This window comes from Poromitra crassiceps, assembly GCF_964638095.1.
Source record: "Poromitra crassiceps genome assembly, chromosome: 9".
Lineage (NCBI taxonomy): Eukaryota > Metazoa > Chordata > Actinopteri > Beryciformes > Melamphaidae > Poromitra > Poromitra crassiceps.
In genome coordinates, this window is record NC_139630.1 from 48,808,527 (window position 1) to 48,829,467 (window position 20,941).

The 20,941-nt window shown below is 43.7% G+C and overlaps 1 protein-coding gene across 2 annotated transcripts in view; it reads left to right on the top strand.

The window, feature by feature from the left end:
- Positions 1–20,353, top strand: part of usta (uronyl 2-sulfotransferase a) — an 82,668-nt gene extending 62,315 nt beyond the window's left edge. For both annotated transcript variants that reach the window (XM_083643233.1, XM_083643234.1), the window contains 5 exons: positions 2,918–2,997; positions 3,131–3,284; positions 17,217–17,314; positions 17,526–17,683; positions 18,232–20,353. In XM_083643233.1, coding sequence (XP_083499359.1) covers positions 2,918–2,997; positions 3,131–3,284; positions 17,217–17,314; positions 17,526–17,683; positions 18,232–18,524 — 783 coding nt within the window. In that variant the 3' untranslated portion in view covers positions 18,525–20,353. The remainder of the gene's footprint in view (positions 1–2,917; positions 2,998–3,130; positions 3,285–17,216; positions 17,315–17,525; positions 17,684–18,231) is intronic.
- Positions 20,354–20,941: the final 588 nt, after the last annotated feature.

Consider the following 20,941-nt stretch of genomic DNA (forward strand, 5'->3'; position numbering starts at 1 on the left):
TATTTAAAGAATGAGTCAGCTTGTACATACAGTGCAGGACAGAATGTGAGGTTCATGCAGAATGAAGACACTGACCAATGTTACAAAGTGACAGCTTCTCTTACAATAATGACTGATAGCGTGGAGTCAAACCAAACAATGCTTCTTTTTAAGGATACTAATGGACATTGTAGACCTTGGTTGAGAAAATGAACACATTTACAGACTGGCTCCTCCATATTCCAGTGATATTGAATGCTTAAGCTAACACTTCATCCATGTTCCGACATTGATGTATTGCATTCTGGGAAATATATATATTTTTTTTATTATATTCATGCACAAGGATATGCAAGCCAGTGGGAGAGTGATGCTAAATCAGGGAATGTCACAATGTTGCTCTCAGCAGGCAACCTAAAAGAAACCCTAAACCACAGAGGGACATGCTGTCCATGCAGTCATGTGGTTGATCTTATAGCCGAGGTCATAGCTGACCAGTCTGCTAAACTCCAGAACTAGATGGACGCCAACCACAGAGTGCCCCAAAAAAAAGGTGCTTAGTTGCAACCAAACCATACTCAAACCAAAAGGGCTAAACTGAACAAAAGATGGGGAAGAGTCTGGGCCAGCCTCGCAATGGGCCTGCCCAAACTACAGAAACGATCAACTATAAATCAAACCCCAACTAACTAGACTACTGGAGGTCTCCAACCCAGAACTAAAATAATAAACTGAAACAACAAATCCCCCAAAAACAAGAAGGTTCCCCCAGGCGCTGTGCTGTCAGGTGTGTGTGGGTCTTCTCTCTCTGCTCCTCTAGTCCCCATTAAAGCCAACAGGCGAATTGGCTCCAGGTGTTCCTGCTTGATGACTCAGGTTGAAGATGCTACTGTAGACTAGAGGAGCACCAAGGAGAGGGATCAAGAGAGAGGAGGAGGGAACCAGGCTGCTGACATATCAGTGCTATCACTGCTTATTTGCAGGCAAATGGCTTCTACAGTGTTTAGAGGTCAGACTTGTTGACAGACTGGTTGATGCTGATGAAAAGAGTGCTCTTTTCTATACCTTGTTAGGCCATGTGTCCATCTAGCGTCTTTTTCCGACTGTTAAACGCTGGAAGTACGCTGGGAAGCGCTGATGTCAGCGCACAATATACAAGGAAGCATGTGTGAAAGTAACATTAGTTCAGTGTGGAGGTAGCTTGATAGCTGACAGCTAACATTAGCTAACAACACACATACAGTGATTTAGCTCAACACTCACCAGAAATATTAAGTGTCTAGCCAATCTGCTCCCACAATTGAGCCTTTCTGTCTCTGTTGCGATAGTTTCTCCATGATTAGTTGCCAGAAAAGGAGCACCCGACACCAGCGTCTTTCTGAAAAGTTAAAATATTTTCAGCTGGAAGCGCTGGGAGTCGGGCGCACAAAAACGCCGGAGCACTCTGAAAATAGACGCTGGGCGCAGCGCACGTTCTCTAGACGTCCGTGTGCGCCCGTATACACTCTCCCCCCATTGGAAACAACTGAAAAAAGATGCTGGACCTGAGGAAAAGACGCTAGGTCGACACAGGCCCTTAGGTGAAATTAATTGTTTTAGCCAAATATATTCTACTACGACAGCTGCCTGGAATACTACTGGTTCCTGTGGAAACAAGTTGCTCACAAGCCTTTAGCCTGACCTTCAGTCACCTTTGTGATAAGGAGATGTCAGATGTCATCCCTGTCACACTCACGCCACTCGCCAAGTAAATGTACAGGAATTTGCTGTGGCAGCATTGGTGCAGAGTCATCGACATGCATACTACCTCAGTTGATGTTGACGGAGTGGAGGGATAACAGGACCTCGTATGTTTCAGTCAATGTGTGGCCTTCAGTCAAGGAGACCATCTGATTGATTGGCAGCATCTATGACCGTCATTATGGTCACAAGTTTGTTTTGTTACCGTGAGCCCATCTCTCCATGCAGACCCGGGAAGCCCGTGGGAAGTCCCCCTCCCTCCAATAATAGTGGAGGCAGAAGAAACTTGGAATAATGGCATAAACATGGCTTTCTTGAGTGTGCGTAAGAAGACCAAGTCCTGTGAGAAGCTTAAGTGTTCAGAACATTGATATTACATTGTGAGGCTGTGCAGTCAAGGCAGACTGGTTAGATGTTGAAACGTTGGTGAGATCAGTCGGCGGTGGAGGATTCTGCAAATCAAATCAAGGTGGAGCCACAACCAAAATACATCCACAGCCAAAGTACATTTCAGACATGTTTATGTGCTCAGTACAAAACTTAACATGGGAAGTCCCAACTTGGCCGTTTGATGCAACCTGAAGATGATGTTTTTGAGATGATGTGTATCTCATTGTTGCAGGAAGTCTCCTTCAGTACAATACACACACACACCTGCGGTCTATCCAAATCCACTGCACTGGGAGCTAGCATGTGGTTCTGGTTACCTCCTATTAATGCAATACTGGTGGAGTAGTGGCTTGGTTTTCCACCATGACGTGACACACTGGCACATTGGACGGGGATCTCCACCGCAAAAATATGAATCACAATTATAATACATATGCCCTTGTTAACAATTACATCCTTCTGTATTCTGCGAAGCATCTCTTAACTGGCAACATATTGGACTATTTCTCAGAGGGAATGCATCACAAAATCACTTCAGCATGACATTGTTTCCAATATATAGATTTCCTTTGAGACGAAATCTTTCTTAGGTGTATTCAGGGCAACCAATGTCGGAATGTTTTATGCTAGAATCAAATTTTTAGTGAATGCGTTTTCTTCTGAGAAGCGTCAAGTCAATTGTGTGTGTGTGTGTGTGTGTGTGTGTGTGTGTGTGTGTGTGTGTGCGCGTGTGTGTGTGTGTGTGTGTGTGTGTGTGTGTGTGTGTGTGTGTGTGTGTGTGTGTGTGTGTGTTGTTTGTTTTCTGCAGGTGGATCTTATGAAGAACATCAGTAACATCCCTCAGCCGTTCCTCTACACGCGGCACGTTCACTTCCTCAACTTCACCAGGTACACTTACCGCTCCATATCAACCCTGGGCTAAAGAGTATTTAGAAATAGCTCTTAGTGCTTGTTTTATCCTGCCTGTAGGATCATTCTATGCAGATCTAACTGATGTCTCCACGTGTCCAACTGTCCACAGGTTCAGGATAGAGCAGCCCGTCTACATCAACATCATCAGGGACCCCATCAACCGCTTCCTCTCCAACTACTTCTTCCGTCGCTTCGGGGACTGGAGGGGGGAACAGAACCACCTGATCCGAACCCCAGGGATGAAAGATGACGAGAGATACCTGGTGAGACCTTTGTCTTCAAGAAATCTCTGTTATCTTTGGAGTTTACTTCTCACGTCACTGCTGCTGATCTAAAACAACAATTTGCACAAACGCAAGTTAACTGTGTCTCACTGAGTTAGATATCGACATGCTTCAAGCTCTGTGTGTGTGTGTGTGTGTGTGTGTGTGTGTGTGTGTGTGTGTGAGAGAGAGATAGAGTGACAGTTGCACTGTTGGAGTAAATCAGTGTTCAATAGCAATGGCTTCTTCACAGAGGAGATTCATGCATTTCTCCCTCTTGAGTCACGATTTCATTTCATGGCTAAACAATATTGACCAGTTACAAGAATCAACACAAATTTGTGCCTGGCTCTTACGTCTTTCTGTGTTATATATACTGTACAAGTGTTCTTATGCATTGAGCTTTGCATTCTTGACTAATGGAGTCATCTAATGCTGGCGATCTGGGAATTCAAGGTCATTGTACTCATGTGCTTACTGTATAGGGCTGGGCAATCATTGAATATTATTATATATGAATTGAATCATATCAAATCACATTGGGATGAAATCATGATATTGAGTTATCGTGATACACAATGCTGTTGCCTAATGTAATGATAGAAAAAAAGCAAAAGGTAATCTTGTGAAAAGAAACAAGTTAGGAAATATTAATTAATAATTTGGATTTACTTACTTTACTTTTATTACCATGTATTTCAATGTGGGAAACATCGATTTATTCAACATGTGATTTTATCTTTATATAATTATGTTAGTATATATTGTTATATACTGTAAATATCACAAACATTTCTTCTGATGATTGTGATATTAATTTTGACCAAATTGCCCAGCTCGAACTCAACTCTTAATCAGTTAAATGCTTATGTAAATGTGAATGAAGGATTTTTTATTTTATTTTATTTTTTAACTTTTTCATCAAGGAGGAATATGTAGGCTGTACTGTATATCTGGTCAGGGTGTAGTGGTAAATTCATACCTGGGTAAACTATCCACGGTGAGTAGTTTACCCACCTTGTTTCCCCTCATTCCCCCATTGATTGATACTGTTGATCTGAAAATAGGTGACTAAACTCTCAGCCTCATTTCAAAGAGGTGGGTAAACTGTGTTTTCTTGCGTTTACCCTCCACTCCACTACGCTCCTGTCTGGTCTCACTTGAAAGAGTCCCACACTTAGGGCCAAGAGCTCCCCTAGAGGCTCATTTTCACTGAATCTTTTTGGCCTGTCTGTCTTCCCCGTGTGCCTTTCATCTCAGCCTCATTGCCCACGGGCCCATTCACTCTCATACTTTATGTGCATTAGCTGAATCAATGCCATGGATGTTGATGGTTAGAAATGCTAATGTGTTAGCAGCATTTGTCAGAGCAAAGCAGTTATTTTATGACTGACTCACTGGCTTGCCAATAACAGCGCTTTAAATATGTGTCTGTCTTGGTTCTAAGCCAGCTGGTTTCATAACCAGAAGCACAGTCGAGACACGAATTGAAAAATCTTCTACTATGAATTCCATATTCTAGTAGTAAAGCAGTGATGCACACTATAATTAACGAGGCACGCTTGAAGGCGTGTTCTTAACCAGGGAGATGATGAACAAATACACACAAGTGCACTAACCCAGATCAGATAGCATGACATCATCCAAGAAAGATCTTAAGAGGAAAATAAACCGACAAACATGATTGTTTTTTTATTATTATTATTATTTTATCATAATTGATTCCTGTGCTTTGTTCATTCATCTTTCATTCATGGATTCGTTCATTTGATAAATAACATATGCTATCTCATCCAGACCCTTTTGTGTTCCTATCTACTCTTACTGATCTCTGTTTGTTGTCATCACATGTCAAACAAATGTTCAAAGATAGACGCAACAGAGGATTTTTCCAATGTGGGAATTTCTTACTGAAACCACATCACGTTCTCTTTGAAGTACACATGGTGTAGCCCGAGGGACCATGGCAAATTGTTAGACCATGGCAGCCTGATGCTAACCCGATATTTAAATCTGATTTTCATTCCGATTAGAGACCTGACTTAGTTAAACCACATCAGAAAAGTCGTACCCAATGTCCGCCTGCAGAGTTGTTTATCCCTGCAGTACCATACTGCAGCAATATAGGACATCTGATATTTGAGCATATCTTTTACAGCCTTACTTTTATTTCAAAGCTGCGATTCATTTGATCTCTGTGAGAGTGCAGAGGGGAAGGTATGTTAGCAGTGAAGGGATCTAAGTGGTCTATGATCTATGTGGAGACCGTGCCAACTACTACGGGAGTTCCCCGTGATCTGTATCTTAAGTATATTAAACACCAACAAATACCTGCATGGGTGTGTGTGTGCGTGTGTGTGTGTGTGTGTGTGTGTGTGTGTGTGTGTGTGTGTGTGTGTGTGTGTGTGTGTGTGTGTGTGCACGTGCGCGCGTGCGTGCGTGCATGTGTGCGTGTGTGTGTCATGCATAAGGGCGGACAGGCTTCAGTATGGAGGATTATGAGGAAGGCGATGAGAGGGCAAAATTGTATTATCTTTTTCAATTAAAAATTTGACGGTACTGCACTCCGTTAGGTCCCCCTAAGCGCACTCCCCAAGTTTGAATTCGATCCGACAAACAGTTCTCGAGATACGCAAAGGACAGACATAGATACAGACAGACAGACAGACAGAATCCTCTTATAGATTCAGTCTTAACAGACAAGATAAAGAACAGTGAGTGTATCGATACTGGTTGAAGAGCCAGTGACAATGTTTATGAGGTTTAGTCAAGAAAAACACCTATGAATCAACACACACACACACACACACAGAAAGCTGCAGTGCTCCGTACTGTCTGTCGGCCCTGAGAGCAGATCCTCAGCTATCAGAGGCTGACAGGAGGAGTGAATGTCATCCTGGCTTGAGTCTGACTGTCTGTAATTAAGCACTGCAGTGCTCTGCCTGGAGTTTAGACCATGTGAGTCGAGTTATTAAAGTATGCAGACCACAGGGGCCCCTCGCTACAGTTAGCAGGGAGGGGGGAGACTGTGCTGCTGTAGCCTGCATGGACGGCTTACCTGTGTGTGTGTGTGTGTGTGTGTGTGTGTGTGTGTGTGTGTGTGTGTGTGTGTGTGTGTGTGTGTGTGTGTGTGTGTGTGTGTGTGTGTGTGTGTGTGTGTGTGTGTGTGTGTGTGTGTGTGTGTGTGTGTGTGTCCTTGTACTTCTATACTTATGAGGACCAAATATTTTTATTTTGTGTCCGCAAAGTATTGTGTGCCCTCTTTCACTTGAGTTCGGTAAATTTAAGCCCAACATTTGTGACTCATCTTGATCAGCTGTGGAATAATCTAGCACTGCTGCTAGCTTGCTACGTAGAAAACCTATAAAAACTAGCTAGCATCCTATCTCCCTAGCAGTGTTAAATTCAGTGCTTCTTAGGACTTTTGTCTCCTTCAGATGGCGCCAGCATCCGAAGAACTATGTTGATATTTAACGTGATTTTGAGACCTTGCCTATCACATTTTTAGCTTCGCTGTACTTCTTTTTTGACTGATTTCTGCCATTCCCTGTGCCTTCAATATACACTAGAGGAGTGGTTCCCTGTACCTTCAATATACACTAGAGGAGTGGTTCCCTGTGCCTTCAATATACACTAGAGGAGTGGTTCCCTGTACCTTCAATATACACTAGAGCAGTGGTTCCCTGTGCCTTCAATATACACTAGAGGTGTGGTTCCCTGTACCTTCAATATACACTAGAGCAGTGGTTCCCTGTGCCTTCAATATACACTAGAGGAGTGGTTCCCTGTACCTTCAATATACACTAGACCAGTGGTTCCCTGTGCCTTCAATATACACTAGAGGAGTGGTTCCCTGTACCTTCAATATACACTAGAGGAGTGGTTCCCTGTGCCTTCAATATACACTAGAGGAGTGGTTCCCTGTACCTTCAATATACACTAGAGCAGTGGTTCCCTGTGCCTTCAATATACACTAGAGGTGTGGTTCCCTGTGCCTTCAATATACACTAGAGGTGTGGTTCCCTGTACCTTCAATATACACTAGAGGAGTGGTTCCCTGTACCTTCAATATACACTAGAGGAATGGTTCCCTGTGCCTTCAATATACACTAGAGGAGTGGTTCCCTGTACCTTCAATATACACTAGAGGAGTGGTTCCCTGTGCCTTCAATATACACTAGAGGAGTGGTTCCCTGTGCCTTCAATATACACTAGAGCAGTGGTTCCCTGTGCCTTCAATATACACTAGAGGTGTGGTTCCCTGTGCCTTCAATATACACTAGAGGTGTGGTTCCCTGTGCCTTCAATATACACTAGACCAGTGGTTCCCTGTACCTTCAATATACACTAGAGGAGTGGTTCCCTGTGCCTTCAATATACACTAGAGGAGTGGTTCCCTGTGCCTTCAATATACACTAGAGGAGTGGTTCCCTGTACCTTCAATATACACTAGAGGAGTGGTTCCCTGTACCTTCAATATACACTAGAGCAGTGGTTCCCTGTACCTTCAATATACACTAGAGGAGTGGTTCCCTGTGCCTTCAATATACACTAGAGGAGTGGTTCCCTGTGCCTTCAATATACACTAGAGCAGTGGTTCCCTGTACCTTCAATATACACTAGAGGAGTGGTTCCCTGTACCTTCAATATACACTAGAGGAATGGTTCCCTGTGCCTTCAATATACACTAGAGGAGTGGTTCCCTGTGCCTTCAATATACACTAGAGGAGTGGTTCCCTGTGCCTTCAATATACACTAGAGGAGTGGTTCCCTGTGCCTTCAATATACACTAGAGGAGTGGTTCCCTGTGCCTTACTGCCTTCAATATACACTAGAGGAGTGGTTCCCTGTGCCTTCAATATACACTAGAGGAATGGTTCCCTGTGCCTTCAATATACACTAGAGGAGTGGTTCCCTGTGCCTTACTGCCTTCAATATACACTAGAGGAGTGGTTCCCTGTGCCTTACTGCCTTCAATATACACTAGAGGAGTGGTTCCCTGTGCCTTACTGCCTTCAATATACACTAGAGGAGTGGTTCCCTGTGCCTTCAATATACACTAGAGGAGTGGTTCCCTGTGCCTTCAATATACACTAGAGGAGTGGTTCCCTGTGCCTTCAATATACACTAGAGCAGTGGTTCCCTGTGCCTTCAATATACACTAGAGCAGTGGTTCCCTGTGCCTTCAATATACACTAGAGGAGTGGTTCCCTGTGCCTTCAATATACACTAGAGCAGTGGTTCCCTGTGCCTTCAATATACACTAGAGCAGTGGTTCCCTGTGCCTTCAATATACACTAGAGGAGTGGTTCCCTGTACCTTCAATATACACTAGAGGAGTGGTTCCCTGTACCTTCAATATACACTAGAGCAGTGGTTCCCTGTACCTTCAATATACACTAGAGGAGTGGTTCCCTGTGCCTTCAATATACACTAGAGGAGTGGTTCCCTGTGCCTTCAATATACACTAGAGCAGTGGTTCCCTGTACCTTCAATATACACTAGAGGAGTGGTTCCCTGTACCTTCAATATACACTAGAGGAATGGTTCCCTGTGCCTTCAATATACACTAGAGGAGTGGTTCCCTGTGCCTTCAATATACACTAGAGGAGTGGTTCCCTGTGCCTTCAATATACACTAGAGGAGTGGTTCCCTGTGCCTTCAATATACACTAGAGGAGTGGTTCCCTGTGCCTTCAATATACACTAGAGGAGTGGTTCCCTGTGCCTTACTGCCTTCAATATACACTAGAGGAGTGGTTCCCTGTGCCTTCAATATACACTAGAGGAATGGTTCCCTGTGCCTTCAATATACACTAGAGGAGTGGTTCCCTGTACCTTCAATATACACTAGAGGAGTGGTTCCCTGTGCCTTACTGCCTTCAATATACACTAGAGGAGTGGTTCCCTGTGCCTTACTGCCTTCAATATACACTAGAGGAGTGGTTCCCTGTGCCTTCAATATACACTAGAGGAGTGGTTCCCTGTGCCTTACTGCCTTCAATATACACTAGAGGAGTGGTTCCCTGTGCCTTACTGCCTTCAATATACACTAGAGGAGTGGTTCCCTGTGCCTTACTGCCTTCAATATACACTAGAGGAGTGGTTCCCTGTGCCTTCAATATACACTAGAGGAGTGGTTCCCTGTGCCTTCAATATACACTAGAGCAGTGGTTCCCTGTGCCTTCAATATACACTAGAGCAGTGGTTCCCTGTGCCTTCAATATACACTAGAGCAGTGGTTCCCTGTGCCTTCAATATACACTAGAGGAGTGGTTCCCTGTGCCTTCAATATACGCTAGAGGAGTGGTTCCCTGTACCTTCAATATACACTAGAGGAGTGGTTCCCTGTGCCTTCAACATACACTAGAGCAGTGGTTCCCTGTACCTTCAATATACACTAGAGGAGTGGTTCCCTGTACCTTCAATATACACTAGAGGAGTGGTTCCCTGTGCCTTCAATATACACTAGAGGAGTGGTTCCCTGTGCCTTACTGCCTTCAATATACACTAGAGGAGTGGTTCCCTGTGCCTTCAATATACACTAGAGGAGTGGTTCCCTGTGCCTTCGATATACACTAGAGGAGTGGTTCCCTGTGCCTTCAATATACACTAGAGGAGTGGTTCTCAAACTTTTTCACATCAAGGACCCCTAAACTGACAAAAATTAAGACCACGGACCGCCATTTGATACGATTTTTGCCTTTCGATGTTTTATTACAGAAAGTATATGACACCCATGAGCAAAACAGTCCTACATTCAGTCATTGTGCTACTTATGGATGGAATTATAGTGAAAATAAATTATCCCCCTTTTTGCTGGAGACCGCCTTGGACCCCCTCAAGGACCCCTGGGGGTCCCCGGACCCCACTTTGAGAACCACTGGACTAGAGAGTTTGCAGCTTTGTACAAAATCATATCCAAGAAAAGCCTAAAACATCTGAACATCACTGGAAAGCCAATTTCAGGCAAACAGGGGACATGTAGGGGGACATGTACATTAAGACATGTACACACAGGAGTTATAGACACACAAACTGGGGCATAAAATATGTATTTATTGTTATTGTAATGCATTAGTTGCATTATTGTAACTTATAACGTTATAATTAGGACATCTTTTGGTTAGGGTAAGGGCTAAGGTTAGGCATTTTCATGGAGAGGGTTAAGTTTAGGGTTCGGAGGAGATCAATGTAGTCAATGTAGGTCCTCACAAGTATAGTGATTCAAGTGTCTGTGTGTGTGTGTGTGTGTGTGTGTGTGTGTGTGTGTGTGTGTGTGTGTGTGTGTGTGTGTGTGCGTGCGCACGCGCGCTCGCGTGCGTGTGCGCTCTGCTATGTCAACAGGCAGTGCTCAGACTAGCCCTGGATATCTCCCCTGCCTGGTGTGCATTAGCCCTGCCTGCCCTGGCCGGCTGTGTGTGAGAGGTGTCAATGAAAGAACACTGTCAGTTCACTAGCTGGAGACCCAGGGAACCTGATGCACGTGTTACTGAGACATTCCTGTGGTTGGCTTCGATTTTCCGTCGGTCCCCGGCTCGCGCCCCTCCCTACGCACACACACACACACACACACACACACACACACACACACACACACACACACACACACACACACACACACACACACACACACTATTCCCTACGCACGCACACTATTCCCTACGCACACACACCATACGCAGATGCAAAGGCATGTGCTGGACACATACACACAGGATTCAGTGCATACACTCCAGAAGTCATGAACCGTCACTCAATACGCCATGTTTCCTCGCCAGAAGACTCATAATGGAATGAAGTGGGTAGTAAAAGGAAGCGCCGCCCTCAGCACCGCACTCGCATTTATCTGGTCAATGTTTGAGCTACTGTACAGAGTTAAGAGTGTGTTTATTTACACACATAAGAATGATACATACTGTACACACATACAGTATGTATCATTCTTATGTGTGTAAATAAATACACTCTTAACTCTGTAGTGTACAGAGTTAAGAGTGTATTTATTTACACACACATAAGAATGATACATACTGTACAGAGTTAAGAGTGTGTTTATTTACACACATAAGAATGATACATACTGTACACACATACAGTATGTATCATTCTTATGTGTGTAAATAAATACACTCTTAACTCTGTAGTGTACAGAGTTAAGAGTGTATTTATTTACACACACATAAGAATGATACATACTGTACAGAGTTAAGAGTGTATTTATTTACACACACACATAAGAATGATACATACTGTATGGTGTTAAGAGTGTATTTATTTACACACACACATAAGAATGATACATACTGTATGGAGTTAAGAGTGTATTTATTTACACACATAAGAATGATACATACTGTACAGAGTTAAGAGTGTATTTATTTACACACATAAGAATGATACATACTGTACAGAGTTAAGAGTGTATTTACACACATAAGAATGATACATACTGTACAGAGTTAAGAGTGTATTTATTTACACACATAAGAATGATACATACTGTACAGAGTTAAGAGTGTATTTATTTACACACATAAGAATGATGTAGGAGGAGCAGTTGGTAGTGATTAATCAGCCTCTCCCTCACCACAAAGTGCGTCAGTGTGTGTGGGCGCGTTGACCAAATACCTCGATATCGATATTGCGACAATATAGGGATGACTATTGGTGCTTTCACAAAATATTTACACAATGAGATTTTTGATCAATAATCATCAGTAATGTGGATATAATGGCTATGTGGGTAATTGTAAATAATAGTAGAACATCTAGAACATTCTGGTAAGTTCAGAAAATCACATCACTTTATTGTAATGCAGCCTTTAAAATACTTGTATGCCCTGTCAGGATATTACCATTATCCAAAATCTAAGATGATATATTGCCCAGCCCTAGTGTGCGTATGCGTGCGTTTGCACTTGCGGGGTTTGTACTGTATGTGTTTGCATGGATATATGTGAGTGGATATGTGTTTGTACATGTATCAAATATGGTATGAATAATAGGTGAAGATTAGTTACCACAGCACTAAATACACAGGCCATATCAGGTAAGATTCCCACGCCATCGCCAACTGGAAATCATCTGCTTTTAATCACTATCGCACACACACACACACACACACACACACACACACACACACACACACACACACACATACACATACACACGAACGCACACGCGCACACACATGCACGCACACACACACACACACACACACACACACACACACACACACACACACACACACACACACACACACACACACACACACACACAGTGAGAAAGAGGCTTGTTACACCACTCATGCCCTGGCATGCGTTGGCATCAGATACAGTAAGGTGGTAACATCCATCATCAGACTGATCGCCTAAGGTGCATCTGACACAAGCCTATCCCCATCTCAGTCATCTCCGTCATCTCTGTCACACCTCACTGGGCATGGCTACCATGAGAAGTCATATTTTATTGACTGGAAAATAGAGTCAGTTAAAAGATCAAGTCCTCCCTCCCACGGATTCCCCCGCCCCCCCCCCCCTCCACACACACACACACACACACACACACACACACACACGTTTCTGTATGAGCACGGCAAATCCCAGGTCCGCAGCGCTCCCAACATCTGTCTCAAATATTCGCAAATGCTCTTTTGAGACATTTTTTTTGTCTATTTTGGACAATAAAAGTTATAGGAACGTATCTGAATATCAATTTCATATGCTTTTTCTGTGACCGACAGCTTACCCGACACTGTCCGCATTGTTCGGACGCGGTAGCCCCCATTGGGAGCCCCCACCTGCCTGGCACTCCAAGGAGGTTAAAACAAACGCTGGGAATTATTTGGGTAAATGCTATTTGACCTGCAGGTCTACCACTCCCAACTTCAAGCTCCCTGGCGCGAGTAAGGCACACCAGCCCATGGGAAAACGGTTTTATATCTTTTCTACTCCTCGAGCCATTCATGCGTACATTCCATTCAGTGAAACGGGAGGCGGTTGGAGAGATTAGCTCCTATTTAGCTACAGTCTGTGTGAGCGCTCGACTCGCCCTGACTGCTCCGTTAACCCTAATCCACACGGAGAATAGGAACAATGACTGTGAGTGTACGCACTAAGGTCCCTTCCCAATACTAATGGCTGTCCTAAGAGAGTGTGTATTGTCCATCCGCGGTGTGTGTGTGTGTGTGTGTGTGTGTGTGTGTGTGTGTGTATTTAAAGTGAAGTTGCATAGAAATGAGCTGTGGCTGCGTTCCCAGAGGTCTCCTAAATGGCGAGCCGCGAGGGCCCGGTATCAAGTGTCGGAGCATGGTGGAGGAGGGACTTCCTGGCACCAAGCCGCGTGTGTGTGTCTGTGAGTGTGTGAGTGTGTGTAGTAGGGGGGCGGGACAGCGTCACACGTGTCACTTCCGCTCTGTGTTTTTCTCTCTGTTTCTCGTTTGTCTTATAATGGCGATGATGAGAGCGGGGCCCTTGTGCTGCGCTGGCTGGCCGAGTCAGAGAGAGTCCGCCGGGACTCCATTCTTCCTGTTTGTTTACGAGCTTGGCAAGCGGACGAGTTGTTTTCTGTGAAACGTAGCCTTTTTGTGTCTTTTCTGCCGAGTCCCAGTCAGTTCATTTTTAACCTGTAACTCATGTTTCCTGTTAATTCTATGCACTTGGATTTAGTTTGGGTTATTGGGTCTCCCAGAGTTGAGAGTATGGTAACACTTGGGAGATGTGGGAGCTTGTACACTGCAGGGCAGGATGATTGACAGCTTACTATTGCCTGTCATCCAAGTACTCAACCTGCTCTGAATGTTTCATATAAACTCATGATTAATAACGTAATGAAATGGACAGATGTTATTCTTCCTAAAATGGGGGTAAAATAGCAGAAAGCGAACGTAATTTATTATTTAAATAATAAATGATAGAAAATAGGAAGGCACAGAACAACAGTCCATTCTTGAAAGGATCAATAAATGAAAGGCAGTGAGTCTGGACATAATGGCCCTTCTGACAATAGCACAATGCTGGACTGTTATCTAAACGCTCCTCGGGGGTTCTGTTGTGGCTTCTTTGAAGATCTGTCCAGTGGCTCGTTCCGCCGATCACCAATAAATACCGCCCCCGGTGGAGGTGCATGGCACAGCACAAAGCGGTCAAACAGAAAGTTCAAACAAACCCTGCAGCCCCTGCGGTGGATCAGAGACACAATTGTACTATTCAGCTCAAAGGAAAAAGTCACTCACCAAGCGCATAATTTATATGGTCTCAGCTTATGTATATAGGCCTCTGTGCTTGCTTTCACACTCCTTCCTGTCATGACGACCTCCATGTCAGCTATAGCGAATACTGACGGATGCTAATCGTCACAGTCTGTATGTGTATTTAATGTCATATTAGTCATATGATCTGCTTCAGTCAGTTAGAAAGGGCTTGGGCCCGCCTGGTATGACCAATGAAAATAATTAGAGTTGAACTCACATCCCCCTCATTTGAAATCATTAGTGTGTGGGTGTGCTTTTTATTTGATGATGTACCAAATTGTCACTTATATTAATGTTTTTTGCAGCGACTTTGTGTTTTGCGAGGCATTGATCTATGAATTCGGTCTGATCACATTCAGCCGCAATGCAGCCACCTCTACCAAATACCTGTTTCCTGATTGTAGGCCCAAATGATTTCCGCACAGACGGAATCATGGAATTTGGTAATTAAAATGGAATCAACTAGAAAACACGGAAAATTTTTCATAATTTGGGTAATTATCCAAATTAGAAGTACATCTAATTATTGTAGTAACCTAAATGATTTCATAATTGTAAAATAGACCTCCTAGAGAAATAATTCCGTTTTTGATTGGGGTGTTTTGAGAGGGGGGTCAGTTTTGTGTGGGACCCTTAAGTCTCCTCACAACTTGGTTTTCACTTTGAGAAACATGTTCAAGAGGCTGTCTGAGGAATTTGGGGAAAAATTTAACAGAATTTGGAAAACAAAATGCTGATTCCATATAGCCGTATGATTCTAAACAAGGAAAGCGGTAAAATATAGACTCAGGAAGTACTTAAAGCCCCCCCTCCCCCATCACCTCCTTGGTGTGTGTGTGTGTGTGTGTGTGTGTGTGTGTGTGTGTGTGTGTGTGTGTGTGTGTGTGTGTGTGTGTGTGTGTGTGTGTGTGTGTGTGTGTGCGTGCGTGCGTGCGTGCACACGTGTGTGTGTGTGTGTGTGTGTGTGTGCGTGCAGTGCATTACATCTGCCTGCATGTTGAGTTTAGATGTATGTGTGCATACAGTGTTTGGCTGCAGATTCCAGCAGGAGAGGCCCAGTGAAGTCAGAGGCTCTTCTGTGATATGAGTCACCTCTGACTAGTTTAATATGGCTGACGGTGGGGACTGGGACTAATTAACACACAGGGTTTGAGTGGATTAGAATGGACCCAGAGAGGGTACTATGTAATGTACAAGCTACCCCTCCCCCTTCTCACTTCTCAGACAGTATGTTTATGCAATCTTGCACACACTCAATCATACACTGCAAAAACAAGTCTATCTTAATAAGTCATTTAGACTCATTCAGCCTTCAGGTCTTGTAGAATAATCAGATCACTATATTACTATTAATGAAATGAAATAACTTTATTTGTTTTGGAAAAGTGAAATTATATAACCCCATTGGCATTTTTTTTTTAGGAAAATGAAAATGTTTAATACTTTATAATAGACTAAATTATTTGGTAAGAGTTTTTTTTGCAGTGTATTCTGTACATAATGATCTCTTCCCCTCTCTCTCACTGTATGTGCCTATGTACTGTATCTATATATAAGCACACGCAAACACACCCACACACTCATATACAGTACACGTAGTTGCCTGCCTTTACATAGTTGCATGCCTGTCAGAGTGGGTATTTTTCAGGCTCAGTCAGCAGCCGGTTCCCAGCGTTAAGCCCCGTGCCCCTCACGTCTCACCCCAGAACCGGGCTGTGTCCCCTGGGAAGCCCCGGCCCCTCTGGTCCTGTCCTGACTTACCTAATCTCTGTGATGGACCATGTTGGCCTTAGCAGTTAGCTTTGGCAAATGGCTGTGTTTAAATTCAGCCATCGCATACATCATAACGGCACGCTTTGATGTAGCGAGCACTTTCCATTTATGTCACATTTATACTATTATTATATTGGCCTGTCAACACTGTTTGCCTCATGCATGTAGTGTGTGTGTGTGTGTGTGTGTGTGTGTGTGTGAGTCAGGCTTCATGGAGTGTTTTGTTGCCATCCATAAAGCTTACGTCACCTGACATGGATTTAACTGCTTGTTTGGCCGCACTCAATGTGGACGCGCAGAGACTGGCTGACTTCACTCTCTCCTGTGTGTTTTTAATCTTTCCTCAGTTGTTTTTCCATTAATTATCAAATGGCTCCCTCATTCAGGCAAGGGGTGGTTCAAAGTTAAAACAACTCTGATCTAATAAGTGTTACTTTTTTCATGACAATTTATTTTGTTGAAAGCAAACGCAGCTTGCTTGACCAGACAAGCTGAGGACCCTTGAAATTGCCCACCTCTCTGTGATTCTGCAGCTATGAGAGAAAAGAGCAGTTCCTCGTTATGCTGCATAGCCGCGGTTATTTTCTGATGAATAGGAACAGACACTCAACTCTATCTTTTCTCATTTGGCAGCTCAGCCTCGAAAAGTAGCTGAGGGCAGAGCTTATCTTTGCTTACAGGATGTGGTTTGGTGCAATGGTTTCTATGATGCCTATCAGGGAAGCTGAGAGCATTGGTGAGGAGCTCCCTCTAGTGAGAGCAACACACAATTACAGTTTCTCTCGCACTTGCGGCACGAAGGAAACTACACAATGAAGGGAACAGTACTTACATTTCAATATATCTATTTTGATGATGATGATGATGATGATGATTTATTTATTTATTTATTTTTCCTGTTTTCAGGACATCAATGTGTGCATTCTAGAGAATTATCCTGAGTGCTCCAACCCCAGAGTTTTCTATATTATACCCTACTTCTGTGGACAGCACCCCCAATGCAGGTAATTACAGAGCACGTTTCATTCTCAAACGTGAGGAATGCAGTGATATTTTATGTCTGGTTGTATAAGGCTGCTCTCTCTCCTGTTTCTGTGTGTGTGTGTGTGTGTGTGTGTGTGTGTGTGTGTGTGTGTGTGTGTGTGTGTGTGTGTGTGTGTGTGTGTGTCTCTCTCTCTCTCGCTCTCTCTCACACCCTCCTTCTCTGTGCCTCAGGGAGCCAGGAGTGTGGGCTCTGGAGAGGGCCAAGCAGAACGTGCTGGAGAACTACCTCCTTGTGGGTATCCTGGAGGAGCTGGAGGATGTCCTGCTCTTGCTGGAGAGGCTCTTACCTCACTACTTTACTGGAGTACTCAACATCTACAAGAGCCCCGGTAGACACACGTTCCAGAGCACATTTTTACGTATAGCAGTAGTTCGCTTTAAAAACAACAACAACATCAGCAGCTATATTTTTGTCATTGTCCAATGTGGTTTGGGTTTGATTTATTGATTGAAATGTATCCTTTGAATGGATAAATTAGCGTGAATTGAATTTAAAATGCAGGGTAAATTCCAATTAAATTGCTGGAGCTGGAATTGGAAGTGGAATTGCACCCAGCTCTAAGGAAACTGGAACTGAAACTGGAACTGGAACTGGAACTGAATTGGACTGGACTGGACTGGACTGGACTGGAAATTGAATGGGAATTACAGGAAACAGAACAGTTTTTTGACCTGCTGATAATGTATAATATTTCCTGATAATCCAGTTCAATTCCATTTCTGTTTCCTCAGTTCCAGTTTTAGTTCCAATTCCTCTGTTGAATTGGAATCAATGAGTTCATTCATGAATTGACCCCCAACCCTGATTGACACTATTTCAACTTGCATGTCGATGACTTCCTGGTCTTTTTGTCTCTTTTCACCCTCCCGCCCACAGACTACAAGAAGATGGGGAACATGACTGGCACGGTGCGTAAACACACGCCCACTCTGGAGGCCCTGCAGGTGCTGTACCACCGCATGCGCTATGAGTACGACTTCTACAACTTCATCCGCGACCAGTTCCACCTCACGAAGAAGAAAATCGGCCTCAGATCCGTCTCGCGGCCCCCCGCCTACTCGCCCACTTTCCTGCGAGAGCTGGCCCTCCGGACCCCCGAGCCCCTGGACGAAGACGAGGATTTGGACACGGACTTGGAGGACGCCAACAGCTGGCTGGTTCATGCCTAAGGGCTGCGTGGGTAAACGGTGGACATAGCCGACCGCTGACCGGCTAGAATCAGCCAGAGACGGCTGGAGGCAGCCTGACGGCGATGGGGGGTGCGCCCTGTCTGTCTGTCAGCATTCCCAAGCAAAGTGCGGGTGTGTTTGGGGGTGTGCGGATGGATCCGGATGCTCGTGTTTTTACGGGCTCCGCTTCCCATCTGCGATAGACGCTCTGCTCAGGGCTGAGGCCTGGAGGCTTGAGTGATTGGATGGACAAATGCTCTATTTAAAAGAAAAACTGACCAAGGACAGTGGAAAGTAATTTTGATCTCTGTAAAGCTCAACTTGCTTGACTCAAGTTTGGTTTTCATTTGAGCTTGTTCTTTGTGTTTGTTTGTCGTGAGACACCTATCATCGCTGTAATCTCCAGGAGAGATTAGTGCAAGATGCGGATGTGTAAATCTGTCTGGAAATGTTACCAATGGTGGCTACAGGGACATTTACTATAGGAGAGGACTAGACTTCAAGATCAATGAGAGACACTGCCTAAGGTGGAGGGTTGAAAGGGTGAATGTCCAAAAAGCTGGACAACTTTAGGAAATAAGAGAGGATCCATGACAGTCCCTATTTGAATATTTTGACAATTTAGTTATTTGTCCATTTTAAATATTTATCTCTCCTCTCCCATTTGTAAGGGCCCTGCTTTTTATGTGTTCTAAAAAGTGCCAAAACATTTGATGTATATTAGACATCCAGGACTGTTGTAAGTGCCAAACTTCACTAAGAGATTCAGTAACTATGCGTGACAGGAGCCTCTGTGCACAGTTGGGGGAGTTGTTACATAGTCAAGTCTATTGTTACAGTATCTGCTTATTATAGTTTGTTTAATTTGTAAAACATGAATGAGGGTCAAACGGTAAGCACTCAATTATGAATTCAAAGAATTCCAACTATGTGTGCATGTGTGCGTGAATGATTGGATTTGACCAAACCAGTAATGTATTTTAGCATAGACTTATTATTTGGGACAGGTCATTGGTTTTAACTTTGTGGAGAATAATAATATGGCCTGGGTTGAGAGTCGAAAACACTAAAAAGCTTTTCTGGGGCATATCTGGTTGAATCCAAAGTTTCAAAGATTAGCACCTGAATTTACCAAATGAAATACCAATTTTTCTACTGAGAGGCACTACAAAACTGTATGAATGTACTGCACTTTGTCTAAGTTGGCTTTTCAGAAGATTTTGCATCAAAATTGGGGATTTGTTCACAAAACTGGATTGCTAAACTAACCAATTAACCTTTAAGTTCAAATAGGTTGATGTTACTGCTAAAGGGTTAGCTTTAGTGTGCAATTGCATTCTCCAAATATTTCTGTTTTTCCCCAGCTAACATCAATGTTGCAGTTCCCCAAGTTCACCAATGGCCATTGATACCTAGTGGCTAGTGCATGTTTTTCATCACATGTCATCCAGAGACTACAGTGACCATAAGCTAATATTTGACTCACATGCCTATCTGTCATCTACTTCACTGCCCTTCTCATCTCCAGTATGTGTACTTATTCATTGTCCTGTCATGTTCAGTGTTTCCTTTTTTTGCCAGTTTAATTTATTGTTTTGTATTCATTTGCATTCCAGATAAGATTCTCAGGAAGGAAAAAAAATACATGTTTTATTACCTTGATCATTTGTATCTTGGGTTTCTGACAGCTATGAAGCTTTTCCTGGCATTTAAAGGGGAGAACATGTCCGGAATAAAACTCTATCAGCAGCCGAAAACTGAACTGGTTAACAACAACTAATGCAGTCCCTCATTTCTTGCCAGTTCTTCAAAAATAAATGTCTTCTAATTATTGCAGCTAATGTCTCTGCTTTACTTTAAATTGGGATTGTTTCTGAATGGTCAATTATGCTGTTTTGTTGTAGCCTCTATAGCCCATACAGAATTTTGCAGCTTGCCCTAAATTCTCCCATGCTACTCTTGCAGCATGCCTGATTTCAGGCATAGAGCAGTTTTTAATTAATATAATACATAATTACACATTTGTTTCAGGTTAACAAATCTCTTCTTGCTTTAGCCCCTGTCTGTCTTGCACTATATCCAGCAGCTCTCCTGGGGCAACACGTGTCAGACTCTAAACTTTAGTGCTGGCGTAAGCGGCTACTTCCTCCAGGCCACGGTCCATGCCTGGCACTCTGCTATGACCAGATGCTTAACTCTCTCTCCACACAGTTGCCTGTCCATCACTCCACCCAGCCTCCACCCAGCCTCCACTCGTCTACCATCTGGCTCCCCACTTGTGAAAGGACCTTCCCACCCAAGTCAGGGCCACGTCAGGACTACACAGTATATCCCCCAGAGATGTGAAGTAACTAAGTACAAATACTTCGTTACTGTAGTTGAGTACTGTAGGCTTTTCAGGTATCTGTACTTTACGG